Source organism: Athene noctua, chromosome 4, assembly GCF_965140245.1.
Source record: "Athene noctua chromosome 4, bAthNoc1.hap1.1, whole genome shotgun sequence".
NCBI lineage: Eukaryota > Metazoa > Chordata > Aves > Strigiformes > Strigidae > Athene > Athene noctua.
The window spans coordinates 16,148,245-16,168,574 of NC_134040.1; the positions used below are offsets into that span (position 1 = coordinate 16,148,245).

A 20,330-nucleotide genomic window follows, 5' to 3' on the forward strand; every position below is an offset into this window, starting at 1 on the left:
AGCCTCTCAGTTTAGACCATCCTGGACCTCCCAAGCTGCCCTCAGAAGGAAAAGTAAACTCGCTGCTTCACTCCCCCAGTAATCAAAATACACAATAGCTGAAGTCTGATGGTCTGCAGCAAGTCGACATGTTACCACGGTCTTACTCTCAGCAGCACCATATGCCCACTTGTCCAGGCAAATGGAGAGAGCTGGAGCACCCACACCTGCCATCCTCCCCTGGAGGCACGAGACACCTGACAAACTGCTGGTCTCACCACAGAAGGGGGTCATGTTCCAGCTGAGTTCCTGTAAACCTTGTAGAGATGGCGAGAGCTGCTACCTTGTACAGAGATGTTCCTGCTCAACTGACTAATGGCAACTTCTTACAAACCAGCTTGAACGGCTTCTGCAAAAGGAAGAAAACTTGCATCTCTCCCCTGCTATGAGAATGAGTGCCTTGTCTAAATGGAATGCCTAATCCATTCACTGTTTAAGCAACCTTTAAAATAAAACCTTATTCACTAGCAGAGCATGCTACCATGCTGCTGTCACAGTATGCTTTAAGGTTAGATACCTTTGAATGACAAGTAACACTTCTTACTCTTTAAAGCACCACAAGTGAGAAGCCATGGGAAGAAAATTTGTCTGGCATAAAACACAGTCTCTTGGTTGGACCTTCATCATTCTGCACTAATGGGAGCTCTGAGGACAATTAAGGAGCCGGCAACATGCAGCACAGTCCAGACTGTGTAGTACAGAATTGGGTGGGAGCAAGAATTTCATTTAAATCTTCCACTTGTTAAGTCCATCTTTCCATCTGTCTCTGAGTCAGCAGCATCCCCCTCAAGGACGATACAAAGCTCAAGAGGAAACAAAAATGCTCCAAAACATTTTCAAACTTAACATATCAAGCTAATATTTAAAAACACCTGAGGTTCACTCGACTTTAAAAGAGGGGGTGGAGGTGTTCCTTTCTGAACCATGAGTGTACTTCAAAGGTATGCTCTTTTCATTTCAATGTGAAAAGCAGACTAGTGCTCTAAAGCTACAAAGCCCTAACGCCCTTGATGTCTTAATGATTATTTAAAATCAAATCAAATCAAAATTAATACCAGATGGGGAGGGGCAAGGAGGCCAGAGAAAGTGAAAAAAATATTAACATTCTGTTTTATCTGCAGTTATTTTTGGCATTTCATATTGGTACTTTAATTTTTTTACCCTTCAGCCTGCTATGACTAACTAATTCCAAGCTTAACTGGTAGTGACTATTGGCAAATTTGCTCACTTGTCAGATAATCACAGCAGTTAATTTTTCCAGGTCTTTTATTTAATAGTGCTAGGCAAATACATGAAAATTTATTTGCAAATATTATTCCCTTGTTGATTATTTCTTCTGCTGATTCATTGCACTGGTATTCGCACCCTGCTTGTTTAGGTAGGCCTTGGATCTTGCTAGCTCTTATGTTCACAACTTCCTGCTACTCCTAGGAGTCAGCCATTAGGACTATGCATGGATCGAAAGCTATCACATGCCAACCATGGATACATGCAGTCAAGCTTTGCATTTACAGGGAAAAGAAGCTCTTATTTCACAGCACAGAAATAACCATTACAAATCCTTAAGCAACTTGGAGACGGAGAACAAAATAGTACATTTTTCAGTCTTAAGATTTCCATAAGGAAACAAAAAGAATAATGTGCAAAACCAATGAATGATCCTATGGCATGAATAACTTGCAGCAACCAATACAAGAAAAAAAAACACAGACAAAAATGAATTTACACAGATTACTGCTTGAACTTTAAGAACATGAACACATTGCCAACACAATCTGTGGTAACTTGGAATAACCCTGAGAATTTTAAGAAGCTGAAAATGTACCCTTCTATAATGTTGCTAGTTCAATCTAATTAAAACCCAACTAAAATGTAAGATAATTTGCTTTAAAGGTGACTAAACATCACACGGCAGCCTTGGTTCCACCATAGGATATTTATTTATACATGTATATTATATTCAATTTATATTACACTATATTCAAAAAAAGGAAGAACATTAAGGCTCCAAAGCTAAACACTCAGAAGTCAGCAAAAAGTCAGAGTTCAAGTTGCCTGCTCCACCATAGCACTGCCTGCTCATGCATACACATTTTGACACCATCTCCCATTACACAGACTGCTTACTCTTTTCCCTAAAGACACCCTTCCCCAGATATTGCATATTTTCACCCTCCCTCACACAGAAAGGTGCGGCACATTCTTTTATTTACTGCATGAAAGCCTTGCTGTGAGGGCAGGATTCATTTCCTCAGTGGTGAATGTGCTGTTGCACATCCCCATAGTAACCAAGTGCTTCAACCACGCACGTATTTTCACAACACCCCTGTCTCCATCCTCCGTCACTCCGCTTGGTCCCAATCCCTTTGGCAGGCTGTTGCCTCCCACAGTTTCACGCCCCAGTCACCCAATTCCTCACGTAATCTTGGTCTCAGCCACACCTAAAGCATGAGGTTTCCATCCAAGTTATAACTCCAGCAAAAAAAATTTAAATGGTGGGATTTAATCCTGACTTCTTTGAGCCCCTTGTGATGAAGCTCCTCTCTAACTTCTGCAGACCCTCTTGAGAGGAGAAGCACCAGCCCAGACTAAGTTTAGCAAAGCTTTTACAAACTGAATGCAGGGAATTGGAAGGGATAATGTAACGTGGTAAATCTTTGCAGAATAAGTTGCAGGAGCTCTGCCTATAGTTTTTATAACAGAAGACACCAGCTTCTAGGGAAAAGCAATTTGAACTGAAAAAAAAAAAAAAACCAAAAACACCCCACATGGGGTTAAAAGCACCCCCTGGAATAGAGAGAAGCACTCACTTGCAGAGGCCACTTTCACGGTTAAAGGTGCTTCATTTTTCACCACTTCAAGGGCTAGTTCCCAGAAAAATATGCCAAGGAAAGAAAGGTAAGTTTATGGAAAGTAGGCAATGTTAACACTTGTAGTGAAAAGTGTTGTTTATGTGTATTTTCTAATCCAAAAATCAAAATACCTTACATATTCTGAATTAACTCTTGCTCTCTTTGCAGAATTGCTGGGGGTTTTTTTTAAATAACTGTAATATGAAATTACACTTCAAGACTGGTTTGGGGTGGGTTTTTTAAGCTTAAATAAAACGTTAAAATTTCTTGTCTCTACAGTAACTGGAAAAAATATTCTTGGAAACTTTCTCCCATTAACACCCATTTTGGCGGTCAAATCAACACACTCCTGCATGTCAAGGAGCAACATATATATTGATGAGCTGGTCACTCACAAACTCAGAAACAAATTCCCTTTATAAAGGCTGTGTTTCTCTGCATCCCTGTCTGCAGGCTCCTCTCAACCCAGCAAACATAGCTGCGTTACAGGACACAATTTGGATAACCCAGAAAAATCAGCTGTGGGTGCATGCCTTGGATCAAATATCTACATCTCTTTTGCAGTATCTCTGAGCACAATACACCAGCTCCTAAGAGGAAACCATAGGTGGTGTGGGGAATATTATGCTAATTTAAATCTTTACTGTCCTAAAACCTAGCAGCCTGCTCTCTGTTGGCCTCTGAACAGATGCCTCTCAAACACTGAGTCCCTAGCAGTTACTTTTAAACCTTGGAGCTTGAAGAAAACCCTGACATTCTCTGCATCTCAGAGTTCACAGTCTGAGTGTAGGCCCTCAGGGCCAAGGCGGGTGGCCTTAGATCCAAATGCTGGAGGCTGGAGGCCTGTCTGCCCTCCTTTGGTCACCATGGTCCTCTGAAGCTCCCCTTCTCAGGACAGCAATGCAGCTGAGCACCTTGTCAGTGCTCACATGATCAACACCAAAGCAGTTTCATTTATGTAGACCCAACAAAACCATGACAGCATAGAGGTACTAGCCTTCTGCTGTGCAGTATTAGCCCTGGTAGCAAACCCCAGTTAGAGAAGTGAGTTAAAACTGACTTTTATCAAATAATTCATACAAGAATAGTCCCTGCAATGTCAGTTTCTAAGCTCTCGCAGCAACCACAAGCTTTGTCTTCATGGGAAGCCTCCCCACCTCCTAACGTCAGAGAACAAGGCAGATGCATTTCTCCTACTTGCAACTTTAAGACCAAGTGAAATGTCTCAAGTTAAAAAAAATATATTTAGCAGCACACTGACAAGAAAAAATAATGGGCTTGGGTTTATTTCAGCTTTATCAAATCCCAGTAGCTTTTAGAACATTTATTCAGCTGGTCTGGATAAAAAGTAAGATCCAAAATATTATGAAGTATCATCAGATGTAAGACTCTCTCGTAAATTACAAATTGAAAGGTCATTGACTCTGTGAGTGTAAATGGTAACCAACTAGTAATCAAGAGCAGAAATCTATCTCCTGGCTTTATTAAGTAGGAGATAAAGTACTGTGTAGCTGCATGGAGAAACCCTTAGTCCTCTATATATCTATTGTCTATTAAAATTTAGAAAATGTTTTGAAGGCCACCCCAGCTTTGTGTAGAAACAACCTTAAATCAAATAGCCTCTGCTTTTTTGCCACAATTACTTGCACCGCTCATGATTATAACACTTTCTAAAATGGGCACTGTTCAGGTGAGGAATGTAAACCCTCCTTATTATGCTGCCAGCTATCTCTTCCAGTTGTGAAGTATTGATGTGAAGGAAAAGAAACCTTGTAATCTCACGACACAACAGGTACTGATTGTCTGAGGTGTTACTTCATGTCTGTAACAGAACTAGAAAGAGAAGTCCAGGTCTCCTGGCTCCAGTCTGAGGCCTCCATTCACAGAAGCTGTCTCTCTTTTTAAATGTCTGGTTGACAGCAATTGGGTATCTGCTTAGCTGCCACTGTTTAGCACCAAAGTCGAAATTTTTCAGTCAATAACACAGAAGTTCCTGTAGAGTTAATGCATTTTCTGATCCTAGCAATGATGGCTCAGGCAATGGCATCCAACGTGCAAGATGTGTCCCCAGCTTTTGCCTCCTATTTGGAAAGTGCTGCACCACCACCATGCAGCTTCTTCACACTGAACACATATTGTGGATATTACCATTTACACTACATAGGAATGTACCATTCTGAATAGTCGGAATTTGAGGACAGACTCCCTTTGATCTCACTGGGAAACAAGGAGGCCTGCTTTGGCCTCCACCCTGAGAGATAGAAACAGAAAGGCTACTCAGCCTTTACGAGATGGATGAATAATTTTAAGGAGCTAAATCAGTGTCACCAGGAATCACAGAGCTTGCAGAAGAGTGGGATGTTGTCTTTGTCAAAATCCAACCTACAGAGTTTCTCATTTCCACCTCTAAAGGTGCACCTGTATCTCACGTTACTCTTCTCTTTCTGCATCCATGTTTGGCTCCTGACTCTTATTTACAACAGTAACTCTTTGGGGCCAGGCCATCATTTGTTTCTGCATTTGAACAGCATGAAGCTTCAGGAATTCCATATCACAAATGAGGTTTTAACACTTTTTGATAAAGATAACAAAAAAATATTCTTCCATGTTTCCCCTAGCAAACAAACAAATACCCCCAAACCACAAAAGGGAGAGGAATGCTCAGATTTGAATGATTTGACCAAATGTACATCATCTACATGGCATAAGAATTTACATACATGACATACTTATAATGCAAATATAAATTAACAGGCTATGCCAAGGGAGCAACTTGAGGTTTGATGCACATAGGCATAATTATGTTAGTGTCAGTTGCAGCCATATGCTAAACACATGCTTTTCTCACACAGAGAAGTTTTTGATCCAGGAGCAAAACTACACACAAAACTTCTCATCAGTATGGGGCCATCCTTGACATTGAGTTACAGTCCCTTCCTCAAGTCACTTATTCACCATCGGACAGAAGGAGAGAAAAAGGCAGGTACGTTAAAAACAGCAACTGCTCCTTTTGTGAAAAAAAATGCCAGAAAACTCAGGGAGGAATGTAAAGTATTTCTTTGCAACAGATTTCAGAGAGGCTGAAAGGACATCCCTGTGCATTTCCTCTTTCTTTCCTCTGCTGTTTCAAGAAACCACTATAGAGGTACAGAAAAGGGGCAGTTCACTTTATACTTAAGGTAATAATCTTTCTTCATTGAATTTTTTTTTTAAAAAATCAACCACAATTTTAAAAAGAAAGAAGTTAGATCAATTTCCAAAACTTGAGGTAACCCTAGCCATGCAATCAGATACTCAGGTATTCAGTGTTTCATTTTAGGCATCTTTGAAATATCCCCTATATGGAACACAGTCGGGTCTGTCTTTGTGTGCCAGATGTTCTTTGATGAGGCAGCTGGCTTGGCAAAAAAAGGGGAAATTCTTGAAAATCATTATTATCTGCTGTGTTTCTGCCATTAATAGTAACATGCAAAGAAAACAATGTGAATTGATTATCTGGGAGCCCAGGAAAGGATATGTTTGCAGACTTTTTCTGCAGGTGGAATTGATGTCAAGAGGAGGTCAGACAGTGGTGGGAAGGATGAGAAAAAGGTCACTTCACAACTTTTGCACAGCCTGAGGAATACAGGTCGTAAAGAGCTACACATTTTCCCAGGTCTGTGAGTCCATAAGAAGCTGTCTTTACCTAAACACTGACCAGTGGTGCTTCTATACCCCAGCTCACTGTCACCTCAGCTGTGCTTAAAGAACGTGCGTCAGGCCACAGCAATACTGCTTTCTAATAAAAACTGATTCTCTTATGCTCCTCTTTCCCACTTTTTAAGATGTGTCATTTTCCCAGTCCAGACTATAACATGGCCATATAAATAATCATGCCACCTTAGTGACAGTGGAGTGGAGGGGGATTTGAAATACTGTAGGCTGATACTACAGGAAACATCCAAGAGCTTTGGTGAAACGACAGCAAGAGCTGGTTCGCATACCTACTCTCCAGCCATCTTCCCATTTTCCTGCTTCCATGGCAGCTCTTATTGCACCATGTAATTAAAAGTAGGTGGTGAGATCTGGGCAGGCATGTCACTTTTGCACCAGAGCAATGCATGTAACGATGTTCCAGTGCTCTGCAGTGCTTCTTGGACCTCCTTAATTTCTTGTATCAATGTAATCAACATAACCTAGAGACAGCTATATTTAATATATACCATTAATAATTGTAAATATTTTGAAGTTTAAGCCATGTGATCTAATATGTGCTTCTAGCAGTACTGAAACATTTGGCTTAAAACAGTAAATAGGGATAGATGAGGAGAGAACCGACCATCTATCTAAAACTTTGCTATCACCAAGACATACGTATGTACACAAGTATATACTTGTATATACACACAGACGTATGTGCGTGTGTGAGCAGTATAATGTCCAATTAATAAACTACATAGCAATAGAAGAATCAGTTATGCTCGGAATGGCTGCTGTTGAAGGTGACTAGTTACCACGTATACAACAGAAATCACTGCTCTAATGAGTTGAACACTTAAAGAAAAATGAAAAAAGGTAGTTTTGGTAACTTTTGGGGTTTTATTAGAATAATTAGGGAAAGGGATGGACCAGTAAGAATCTTTTTTTCATTAATATAAAAGAATCCCAAGATTGACTTATGTGACTAGTCAGGCAGGCAAAGCATTCACCCAATCCCAGGCTCTGCCAGAATACTTCAGTGATTAGCCTTCAGTTGTTATTTTTGTGTCTTCTAAGCAGAAACGGGCAACATTTTTTAATGTTTATGTCTTGTATGAAGTGCACAGTTAGTTAACCTTGCTGGGATAACTTTTATAAACTTGAACCTATTTGTTAACTGAAATACCACTGGCCCAGGTCCACCCCATGTATTTGGCTATAAGAGGGACACAGTCAGACTGCACAGTTGCACAGTGGAAGCATTACCAAGAATCCAAGATAATATTGCTTGTTGCCTCCCATGTCTGAACAAAGTATCAGTCAAAACTGCAAGTTCACCACAGTACACAAGCACAGGACATTCCCACAAGCATCCATGGCAGTCCTGATGGGTGGAATATTATGGTCACCCTGCAAAGAATCCCAAGACACAGGCAGTTTAAGTGGTTTGTGCAAAAGCACGCAGGAAGCATTTATACCTCCTCCAACTCAGAGCCAGATATGCCATCCTGCCAGTTTCTGTTGAAAACATCCATCTGAAATGCTCAGTTCCAAATAATCTTAAAGATATTATCATCTTAATTTCTTGGTGAATACATGTCAGTTAGACTAGGAAGGTCCTATAAGCAGATAAAAAACAAAACCAAACCAAGCCAAAAAAACCCAGAAAAACTCACCAATATTCAGAAATCCACATATTTTCATTGACCATCAATTCTACCATGCTGGGGGAGAGGATGGGAAGAATAGAGAAACAATCACAAAAATTAGAATTACTACCAGCTACTTACACCATCCTCTTCTAATGCGTATTGAAGCATCATACTGAATGTTACTCAGAGAACTGGTTAATGAGGTTGGGGACTACACAACGATCTGGATTCAAACCTTCTCAGAGTCAGATTCAGTAGTCATGATCAAAATACCTTTTATATTGGAGAATAATTCACTTCTTTATTGCAGGAAATCTTTAATGTCTGACAAACCTGCCACGGTTACAGATCTCCAGCTCTGTAAAATTCCGAAGAGAAATACAGGTAAGCTGCAAAATACCGTTTCCATATGTAAACTGATCTCTGACAAGCACCTTTATGCTGCTCCTTTCTTTCCAGTTAAGTTCCCTGCTGATGACTCAAACCGGGTACAGCACAGAGTTTTGATTAACTTCATACCCAGAAACAAATAATATTACTTCTAAGAACTTAGTTTGCATGTAGCCCTCTGCAACCCAACAAGAAAGTTACTTTTCATATGCTCAATGACAAAGAGGATTTTTACCAGTAGCAGATCATTAGTGATTTAGGGATCTCCATGGACCCTACAGTTGCCATAATCTACCATATTTCTGTTGGCAGCATAAACATTTTGTCAGAATAGGCAAATCCATGGTTGCAAATATCTGTGCCATGGTTTAGCAGATTTGTGCCTCTTACACTGGTTTCCAGATAGTTGTCAGAAAAAGCTGAAAGTTGTATTTAATTTATTAGACAAATATCTCAAAGCACATTTTGAGGGTTGTACCACTATTTCATCCTTAGATGAACAACTGGAATCAACATCCTTTTACTCTTTTGAGATGAGGTTTGGTTTCATCCTTGCTACTCCAGCAACTGGAAAATGCTAAGAATCCAATTCAGAAAGTCTGAACTTTTGTTCACAAAAGTCACAAAATGTGCCCTGAGAGTGAAACACCTACTGAATAATGGAGGTTCATGTGCACAGAGGGTTGTAATAATTTAAAATGAGTTACAGGACTTTATCCTATAACAAAATGCAGAGCCAACAGCCCGGTTCTTGTGCTGATCCCATCTAGCATTTCTGACGAAACTCTATTAACAGCACTAAATTATATGAACTCAAATACACCTTTCTGCAGTACATACACAGTTAACAACAACAACAGCAGACAGTATTAGGTATACTACAACAGCACAGATATCATGTAAGTGCCTATGTAACAGCTGCAAGGAACTGGATTTGCTCTGCGTGTGAAATGACAACACTCACCTGGTATTTCCAGACTCCACAGCCTGGGTAGTGACCAACCTGAATCAGTATGGTTAGCAACTCTGCACTTCAACAAGCTTCTCAACCAAAGAGGAAAAGACTGCCCACACCCAGGAGGATGCAGAAACATCCAAACTGTTGTCACAACTAAACTACAGTAAATAATTTTTAAAAAATAAGTTTGTAACTTATCCAAAAGACAATGAAGAAATTCAACTGCTGGTGACTGTACAAATCAAACAAATTGTATCTCAATCAATTAACTTACACTTGCATGATTGCAAAATCTGGCTGAACCTTCTCCAAGCATGCCCAGCTGTGCCTCAGCATCACCACTGGCTGCCATCTCAGCCCCTGCTGCGGGGGACCTGGCTGGCCCCCAGGTGCTCTTGACAGAGGAAAACCATCTAACCAACTCAGCTGTTGACTACAGAGTTAAACTCTGACTATCAAAAGTTGGCCATTTAGTCCAAAAGATTATCAGAACCATAGTGAAAAAAAGATAGGGAGCACTCTTAAGACTCTTGATTATATTCAAGCTTAATTGGCACAAACACAAATTGTGCTTTTAATTTGAGAATGTGTAACCTGTTGAGTACAGGCTTATTTGCATCCCTGAATTTGTGGGTGATAAAACAAGGAAAAAGGTTAAACTGAAAGACTTCCATTTCCTTTCTTACATCAGTGTGTGATTCCTGGGGGATATGATTAGTTTTCTTGTAGCTTATGCTAGGTTGTGAGCTCACTCGCTGTTATAAATGGGTTGTCTTTATAATTGTTACCAATTACATGCAAATTGCTGCTAAATGGCACAGACAACCCCTTTGTGCCAAATGTTGGGTTACACTTTGCTCTTTCCAAGACAGTGGGGAGATAAAAAAGCAATTGGATTGATGAGTGGGATGTCAAAATTTCTCTCCAGTTTCCATTATGCAGTTAAACATTGCCTCACCATTCTTTGACAAATACTGGAATATATCCAGAAATCACACTTCATTTTTTCCAAGATGGGGATCAAATACCTCCCCAAATCTGAGCAAGAAGTACCAGTTCTTGTTTATCCTCCATGTCAGATCTGCAATTCAGACACTACAAATGGGAGGTTGGTATGTTTTCCGGCACTATCAGTCAGTACTCAGTTTGCAATGAGACTTGCCAAGCGTCTCCAGATTATTTTCTGTTTCTGATTCATTATGGATCTGAGGAGCTATTTGTTCCAAAAACAGCAACTCACCCAATGTCAAGTAAATGCTCCAATTACACAACTGAACCATATTTCAACTTTTTTTTTTTTTTTTTTTTGTCTTTTTGCAACTTCTGTATTGTTCATGCTAGGCGAAAGAATCAGAAAAACAACAGAATGGATGAAAACCACTTTTTTTCATTTTTTTATTTTTAACTTGGGAGTAGCTTTAGTTTATACCTTTCACAATGAGTAGAAAATTTAAGAAACAACACTGAAATTCCTGAAAGAACTTTAGCCTCAAAGGTATTTATTTCAATGGAGCCAGAATTTCTGTGTCAGCAAAGTGTGCCAGAATATATTTAGCTTCAAGTGTGTACTTAAATCACATAGACTTCAAGGGAACTTAAATACACGCTTAATTTTGAGCATATGCTTAAGTGCTTTTGGTGAACAGTATTGAACCACAGCATTCACCTCTTTGTAAAGGAGAGAATGCTTTCCAAAGCAACATTTACTTCTCAGGGCACGGTGTGTGTCTTTTAAATCCTCCTTTGATGTCTCTTGGTCTACTTTGTTTTTTAAAAGCTCACCAGAAATCAAAAAGGATTAGTAGGTCATGATCCTGCAAGCTACCTGGTATGGATCAGCCCAGGAAAGGACAGAAATGAAGTTTAGCTAGCAAAGAAAAAATGTTTGCCTGGAGCAGTCTGCAGGACATGTTTTCTGAGACCCAAATTAGTTTAAAAGTTTCACATTTTATTTTGTATTTACAACCATTATCATTCTAAAGAATGTTTAAATAAGTAGGAAGCGGAATATAGGATATTTAGCAGATCATAAGAAGATGATGATTAATGTGTATTAAACACCTTCACCTATGCTAGTGATACCTCATACAATATAAGCATTTTTTTTCCACTCATGCTTAAAGGAAAACCCTAAACCAAACTAAAATTAGCACCTTTTCTTTTTAAATGGGAACTTGAATTCATATTTTTATAAAAACATTGATTGCCAATATGAATTAGAGAGTAAAGATAGAGAAAGTCTTGAAAGTGAAATTAAAAAAAGATCTGGAATCCTATTTCCTCCAGAATTCAGTGCTCTAAATGTGGTATGCGAGCAAACACAAGCTCTTGACCTCAAAATCTATATTCTTCTCCGAGGTTCATCCACTAGGATAAGGAACACTGTGTAGCGGTTAAATACAAAACAAACCTGAAATTGGTACCTTCTGAGGTTTGGTTCTGACCAACCTTTGAAACAAGATTGCTTTCAGTCAATTGGTTATTTCAGCACTTGACATCACCCCTACATAAATAAAACAAGGCAAATGGCCAATTAGCTAACTGGAAGTTTTCCAGTTCAAAATGGTGCCAAAATGAACGAAGATGAAGTGGAGTAGAAAAAAAAATAAGTTTAAATTGGCTGAACAGTCAGCTCTCTATGGGAAGCTGAAAATAGAAATCAGTTCATGGAACTCAGGAGCTTCACTATCTTCTATTTGGGGAAGATCAAACTTCGGCATTTGCAAGTTAAACAGGGATCCCCAAGGCTTCTAGAGTACTTTATAAAAAGAGGTTTTATACAGGACCTGTGTATTTTGCAAATAAAACTGTAGCACATACAAATTCTAATCACATTCTATTCATAGCATCTGAAATGAGAGTACAAATTTGCTTCCTACGGATAATTCTCTGGACTGGAGTTTTAATCTCATATATATGCCATTCTCCCTATGCAAACATGGATAAATTTTGACTTTTTCTTCTCAGCAGTGTTCAGCTATTTTGACATTTTAAGTGGTTATGAGTTGGTTTCAAAGACGGCCTAAAGAAATCAGATATGTTAAGCAGTAGGACTTGAATTGAGACACGAAAGAATACAGCATTGTAGAATAACCTCTTTGCTTGGTATATAATCCTCAAGTTCCAGCAAGAAAAGTAGTTAACCACATCAGCTTTGTAAATATAATTTCTATAGAAGTGTCTGATGCTTTAAATACATCTAGCAGCCCCCTCATACAAACTCTTAAGGTACATCAGAAATGAATGCAAGTATTCTAAGCAGGAAAAATTCTCCAGCAGAAAATTTCCCATTATTATAAAATTGTTATATTATGGAATACCAATTTAGTCTCCTGTCAATGACAAAACATAAACAGGACAGTAGCTAGATATACCGAGATTTACTTTGAAAGATGATGAGTTATGGGGGATTTTGTTTAGCTCAGTCAGTTACAGCTGCTGGGCTAGCTCAAAGCAATGGTCCAAGCATGGCCCAGATACACAGCGATAAGGCTTCAGCACCACTTGCTCTTCCCTGCAACATCTAAATCTTTGGTCTCAGATCAACACATGAAATAAGGACATCTTCTAAACCATACTCTCTACTACAACTTGTAGGAAAAGGTTATGATCATGAAACAAAGATTACAAACCTTTTGTGAAAAAGCAACCATATTCCTAATGTAAAAAGAGAAAAATATTTCAACTCATTTAAATTGCTATCATCATCAAAAAGCAAAAGAATAGCCAACTTTAACTATTACTATGATATTTTTCATTATAAAAGTATTATAAAATTTTGGCTACTGGGTTCATTATCAGGTGCATTTACCAGTGCTTACTCTGACAAGGAAATTAGCTCTGCATTTAAAAGAAGTCACCTGATCCAACAGCCCTTTAGTTCCAGTGAAACCCAAACAGTGCTTTATCAAAAAGGTTTTTCTGGTAAGTAGATGCCTAATGTTGCAGACAGATAGTACTGACAATTTTCAAATTCCTCAGAAGAGCACACTTCACATAATTTTTCTAGTGATCTTGCATGTGTCCTTTAAAACATTTAAGTTATTCTTTTAAAAACCAAACTTTTTTAAAACAATTAAAAAGAAGCCCCATGTGTTTTCATAACTTTTATGAACTGTCAAAAGAACAATGTATTCAGAGAGCAGAGCATGAACTCATCACAGGTTCTGGGCCTCACAGCAGCTGGTCGTAAAGGAAAATACTTTCACACTGCTGTCTGTGAAAGAGACTCAATTTGGCCACACCAAATTTAGAACTACTGAAGATAAGAAGTTGGATGAGTCAGTGTTCTAAATACGTTTTAAAAGCACTAGTAGTCTAACATACAGCCAGACACAATGTACCTGTTAGTATCCACATCACACAGCACTGACACTAGCAAGGAACTGAACTTAGAAACAATTTTTAGCTGCAGAACTGTTACTGAAATGATTAGTTACAACAGCTCTGAGCAGGCAGATCACTTCGCCAGTGTGGATCTGTGTAAGATCAGGGCCTGAACACGTTTCTTCCCTTCATCTGGCCTCAGCTTCAGGAAAAAACATGCTTCCACCCCAACCCACTCCCCATGTCAACGGACATTAAGCATGTGTCGCCTCACTTTGGAAAGCATTGCATTAACTTCATTACCGTTTGTTGAATTGCTTTCAACCAGTTCTCACCTTGCAAAAGACTTCTAAGTGCATTAATATGGCACATGCTTAAACTCCACCATATGTGAATCCTGTGGATCAGTAGTGGGACATTACTTAGAGACCAGGCACAGGGCAGCAGCTCGCCTGCCTCCCCCTACACTCACCTCTGACTAAATTTCTGTCCCTCCAGAGATCCCTTGCTTTCCCTGCAGAACAGCATCTACTCCCTCTCTCCATGTTGCTTAATCCCTCAGAATTATCTCTGACTTTCCTGCTCAGCCTGGTGGAACCTGGGCCATAGCAATGGCAAAGGCACCCCTGAATCTTCAGCCACAGCTGCTGCAGCACTTCAAAGGCAGCTACCACAGCTAAGGATTTAGACTGCAGCTGGAATCCAAAGGCTCAAGGTGGGGTCCCCAGGGCTGAGCAAAAAGAGCAAAGCTCATTTGTAAGGATTAAAATGTGGACAGGTAATGGATCTAAATGGAGCAGGAAGGGTAAGGAAAGGCAGGGAGAGTGGAAGTCAGTATACAATACAGAAAATCTGAGGAGGTTAAGAGGGGCAGCAAAAGGAGGGGCTGGGGGCACCGAAGACAAGAGATTTCTAGTTAGCATAAATAATATACATGTATGTTAGAGAGGAAGAATGAGAGCAGCTTGGAAACGTAAACAAAAATATCTTCAGAGGAGGTAGGGCTTTAACACAGAATATGGTGAAAAGATCAAAGAAAATACAAAAGGATGTACAAGTCAGAGACAGCTAGAAAAACAGGCACTGAGAATAAAAGATCGTGATGAGACAAAGACATAAAATCCATCTGTAAAACAGCTTGTACTGGTACGCTGATCAACCTTCATACTGCAGGATTACTCCATATGTAAAAGCAAAAGTTTTTTTATTATTCAGGGCAATAATAGGCTTTGCATATCAAGTTATGAAAAAGCATTTTCTTCTGAAAAGGAAGATTACAGAAATTTTTAAGGGAAAAGCACTGTTTGGTTTTTAAGACCATGTTACATATTACTTGGGAAGCAGGACTATGAAGTTGACTCACATGCACTAGAGAAAGATGGTTCTAGTCATCTAGCTGAGCCAGGTTGTGCTCAGCTCCTCAGAGGGGGCAGTTCTCATGAATATTTTAATGTATGGGCAGAGTTCAGGACACAAACACACCAAGAAATCTGAGGATTCAGAAAAATACACATGCTTTGGAGGGCATAAGCTTGTAAACATATTGGCTACTTCAGAAAAACTTTGAACAGAATTTCCCATCTGGTGGAAGACAGTTCACCTTTCAGTTGCATTTAACTATAAGGTAAAGCTATGCAATGGGGCACAAACTCCATGGGACAGGAGCAAGAACATAGACTATAATCCTAAAATAAATAATTGACTGCAAATTAAAACACCTACCTTAGTGTAGAATAATTTCTCAGTATCTCAGCTTGTTTCTTAGAATTTCCCACTTTTGAACGATAAAATATTACAACACTAATTCATTATTATGTAGTTAGAAAACTATGTGTCAAGCTGCATGCTGAATGGTTTAAAAATTAACTTAGCTTTTCAATTAACTTGGAATATACCAAAATAATATAATAACAAGTAGCATATTTTTGGCATTTGCAATCTTATTTTTTAAACATGATTAAAATAGTTTAACTATTTTATGAAATTACTAATAGTTTAATAGTTCCAACTATTAAGGACTTGCTTGAACAACTTAATAGGAACACTTACTTGAAGGACCTTGACATTTTCACTTGTGATATACAAGCTTCCTTCACTCAGCCTCACTAATTTTCTAAATCTCCAAATGTTTTGTTGTACTTTATAAGAAAACACATTCTGGAGTTAAAACAGGTAAATATTTATAGTTTAGAAATAAGTTGGCTTATTTTTTTTCTCTCCTTAGCTTTCTATTCAGGTGTGCCAGCAGAGAACTGGTTGTCTAAAGGAGACTGCTAGAAAAGGAGCAGAGGAGAAATGTGATGATCGGAGAGCAGACAGCTTTTTTATTTGTCGTTTACTCTGAACTAAAAAGAAAAGAGTACCAGGCCAAAAGTCATTCAGTTGGTTATTAAAAATGACTGATCCTAATTGATCTATCAACAGTTTCTAATGCATGCTGAATGTATCACTCAACATTTACAGCTCAAACTGTTGACTGAGGTTCATCCATATTCATAAAGACATACGAGTATCTACGACTGCAAGAAGTAATGCTGATGAGGTAATAAAAATACACAAGAACACTAGTATTTTTCAAAGCATCAATGGAGACAGCTTGAAACTTCAGAAAAGTAACTATTTTTATATTACAGCTTTATTTCAAGCACTGTTTCTTACTGGATATATTTTGGACATTCTGTACTATGTGTGTATATATATACATTTTAATGGAATATTTTCCAAATTATCCCTAGATAAAATATATTATGTGCTTAAAATTATTCCAGCGATAGCTTTTCCAAGTTACATTTTGCTGAGTGTTATTTCTGATCACAGGAGGAAAAAAAGAGAGAAAAATTTCAAAAATGCCTTGGCAAAATACCATTCCACGGTGATGTTTTTAAAAGTATTCTGAATGCAGGACTTCTTCATCCATTTTTATTCCAGTATCAGTCAAACAGATAGGAGAAAACATATAAACACAGTTATACTGCTTTATTTAAATATAATTTAAAAGAATATAGATCTTAATTTTTCCAAAATGTGTGGTTTCCTGTTTGAATTTCAGTCAGTCAGAAAACTGCCTGCTGCTTCTCAACGTACAGTGGTGCAACATATTTTTGAAACCTCTAATTGCATTGTTGCAATGGTCACTATTAAAGTTCCTGGTAATCCCAAAGCCTGTGTCAAGGTAGGAGGACTGCCAAAGGTATCAAAACAGAGTAGAATAGCATGGTCATTGAACGGCACACATGGAGCTTCTAGGAGGATTAACGGTTCTTGCCACAGGCTCCTGACTGTAGTTGACAATATCTGCCTTCACCACCCTCTGTCACAAAAGAAAACACAGTAAAGATCAGAAAATATAATCTTCACGCTGGCAAAGCATTCAACAGATATTTTACTATTAAATATGATTTAAAAATCCGGCAAAATTTTTTTGTTACCTTACAGAAAGTCTTATCAGGTGCTAATTCTCATTCTAAAATACTAAGAAGAAGGAAGTGCCTTGGTAGGTTTTCACAACACTACAAATGGAATACAACTTTTCTGCAAAAGTGTTTTGCATGGAAATAATAAAACAGTATTTGGTTACAAAGACTATAGTATGCATTCTTTAAGAATAACTGCCTAAATTGTAATTGGAAGTTGTATGTAAATTTTTCTGTCTTTACTCCAAGCACTTCACAGGAAAATATGGACAGAATTCAAAGCAAATTTCAAATACAACCATATTTCAAAGAAGCTTGGATAGACAGAGAAAGACTAAATTAATATAAAAAGAACCTCTGCATAACATAAATATTTATTTTCTAATATAGATCCAGTAGATATTACCCATTCTATTTACAAACCATTTGATAGGCTGTTGGTCTCCTCTATATATGAGGAGAAGAAAATGAGATTCCAATGTTGTGGCCATTTCAATCTGTCTGCAGCTATGTAACTTTTTGAATATACAGCAATGAAGGACCTTCCTAATACAGTAACATGCAGCATTTCAAAGTTTCTATGAACTATCTGGTTATCAGAAACATTATGTAATTGTACACAGAGTTCCAAATGTTAAGTATTACAAGTGCTTACAGATATAAAATATATTTTTCCAATAGAACTTACTGTAACAGTTGTTACTTCACACAAAAACAATGCAATTTGAAAAAAACCCCAAGTTTTCCATCAATACCTGAACTACTGCATTGAGCAGACTTTGCTCTGGCAGTTGGAAATGCCGTGATGTTGGTTATCTTCTTCAGGATATTTCACTAGTTCTGCCCTGACAACATGCTGTTAATCATGTATCAACATAATGGAAAGAAGGCAAGGAGAAGAATGTAGAAAGAGAAGGAAAAAATAATTGAGAGATTGATCAGTAGTTGAAAAGAATGAATGAATGACATTAAAAGATATGCAGAAGCAAAACCAAAGTGCATTTCTTTTCAGGTCTTACGCTGATACAAGAGCAACATGTCTAGCTGAAAGCATCACTATAGCATCAGGGCTGCTTCCCAAGCTTTGCCCTTTCAAAGAACCAAAGTGAAATATTCATGCACGCAATTAACAAAAGTGTATTAAAGCAAGAGAAAGGACAGAACAAAAAGGAAGGCAATTCAGTGGAAGAAAAGATGACAATGGCCTATTCCTTTAAGTCTAAAGTACTCAAGTATTACATTAGCCAGCTTCCTACCAACAACTGTAACAAGTGCATTAGATGTACACATGCATCTCTTCCACTACATAACTACTGCATTATAACTAAACATATAATCAAAAACAGTGACATAAATTAACAACCTCACATCCAAGAGCTGCAGGGTTTGATTTTTCTTTACTTCATATAAAAATAAAAGGCTATCACTTTTCCCCTTAAAGATAAAAAAAACTGTTGAAAGTTTTCTCGCTATTAATACAGTGTTCATGCAAAGGGGATAAAAATTCATAGAACAGTATCAGCAAAGACATAACAGAGGAGGTAGGTCTGCTATGAAAGATACCCTAAACCAAACTAATAATTTTTTCTTAAATATTTCAACTTTTACACAATATATTTTCAAGGTTAAAATTAATAGATAAATGAATAAATACTATTATTTTTAAAAATAAATATATAAACTGCATTATATGAATATATAAACAGTATATGTTAAAGGTTACCTCTGTAAATAAAACCTGTATGTCAAACAAGCAATAATAATTGAATTGGCTGGTAAGGGATCTGGATTTATTAGCTGCTGATGTACTCTTCTTGAGTTTAATTGATCACATTCATATTATCTTATCTAGTGGACAACACTCATGATTTACTGGACTCCTGGCCTGATGTTATCAAGGCAAAGATTGCCAAATCCCATGTAAAGCAGTAGTAGGAGCTTTAGCATTAAACAGTGTTATCTGACCTCACAGGACCTAGTTTCTTCATACCAATCTTTTGACTACAGCTGAGGGGGGGGAAAAAAAGAAAGAAAAGAGTCTTGCAATCAGTAGGCAATTAATTGTTCCTCAAAACACTGGTCTAAATCCCATCCATAAACACAGGCAGGTTAGTGACCCATGCTTAGCCACATTGCAGCAAGAAACTGACTATCATAAATGACTTGGATTTTCTAACGGAATTTCACCTAAATAAGAGTAAAAAAACACCACTGTAACATCTCTTTTATTAACTTCATGCTTAATTAAAAACTGGGGCGTCTTTGTATCAGTTTCTACATCAGGCATAACACTGCCACGGTTCAAACCACTGTCAATAATGAGAAATAACCTTTCTTGGTGCACGTGCTCTGAATTCCAGATCTGACTTATCTGCCAAATATTTTACTGTACAAAGCTAGCACACACACCCTGGTTTGCTGAACTGGCATTCAGTTAAAGAGAAAACTACACATCACTTACAAAAATGCTAGCTCTTGCCAATGCCAAGGAACAAAGCTGTACCCCATGCAGTTTTTACACGATTGAAAGTAAAAAATATAGAAAGAAAAACATTTGATTAGTAAAGGAGTTATCTCCTCAAATTTCATCAGACCCTTGTAATTTAAAAGGGAGAGTATTTTGAGGACTGAATATAAGTCAGAATCGGCAATTTTCTTACTTTGGAACTGTTCCACTTTAAAAATATGCTCTACTTTCCAGTCACGCATAAGAGTAATCTAGTTCTTTGTTTCACCACAGTTTTGTCCAAATAAAGGTTTGATTAACAGTCATCTCAGCATGTTAACAGACAAGGTTTAGTAGCTCTAGCTGAGATAATTTAAAAACTTACCACCCCCAAATGTCTGTCCTATTCCTCTGCTGGAGTTCACTGCTGACAAAGGAGAGCTGGTGTACTTGCACCTCATCCGCTTCAGCACAAAGTCTGGCAGCTTCACTTAAAAACAACTTTCAGCAGCAGTTTAAGCTAAGCTGCTCAACTTCACCCTGATGTGGCCAAGGCACATGATCACCTTCCATTTT

General features: G+C 38.1%; 1 protein-coding gene across 3 annotated transcripts in view; it reads right to left on the reverse strand.

The window, feature by feature from the left end:
* Window positions 1-10,460: 10,460 nt before the first annotated feature.
* The window catches only part of RAB28 (RAB28, member RAS oncogene family), a 71,228-nt gene continuing 61,358 nt past the window's right edge, over window positions 10,461-20,330 (reverse strand). The window contains exons 7-8 of one of the 3 annotated variants that reach the window (XM_074904533.1): window positions 18,064-18,164; window positions 10,461-17,205 (exon numbers count right to left, since the gene is read on the reverse strand). In XM_074904533.1, the coding sequence (XP_074760634.1) occupies window positions 18,069-18,164 (96 nt within the window). In that variant the 3' untranslated portion in view covers window positions 10,461-17,205; window positions 18,064-18,068. Of the gene's footprint in view, window positions 17,206-18,063; window positions 18,165-19,750; window positions 19,827-20,330 lie in introns of those variants that run through there. The other 2 variants (XM_074904534.1, XM_074904535.1) reach the window with 2 other exon arrangements.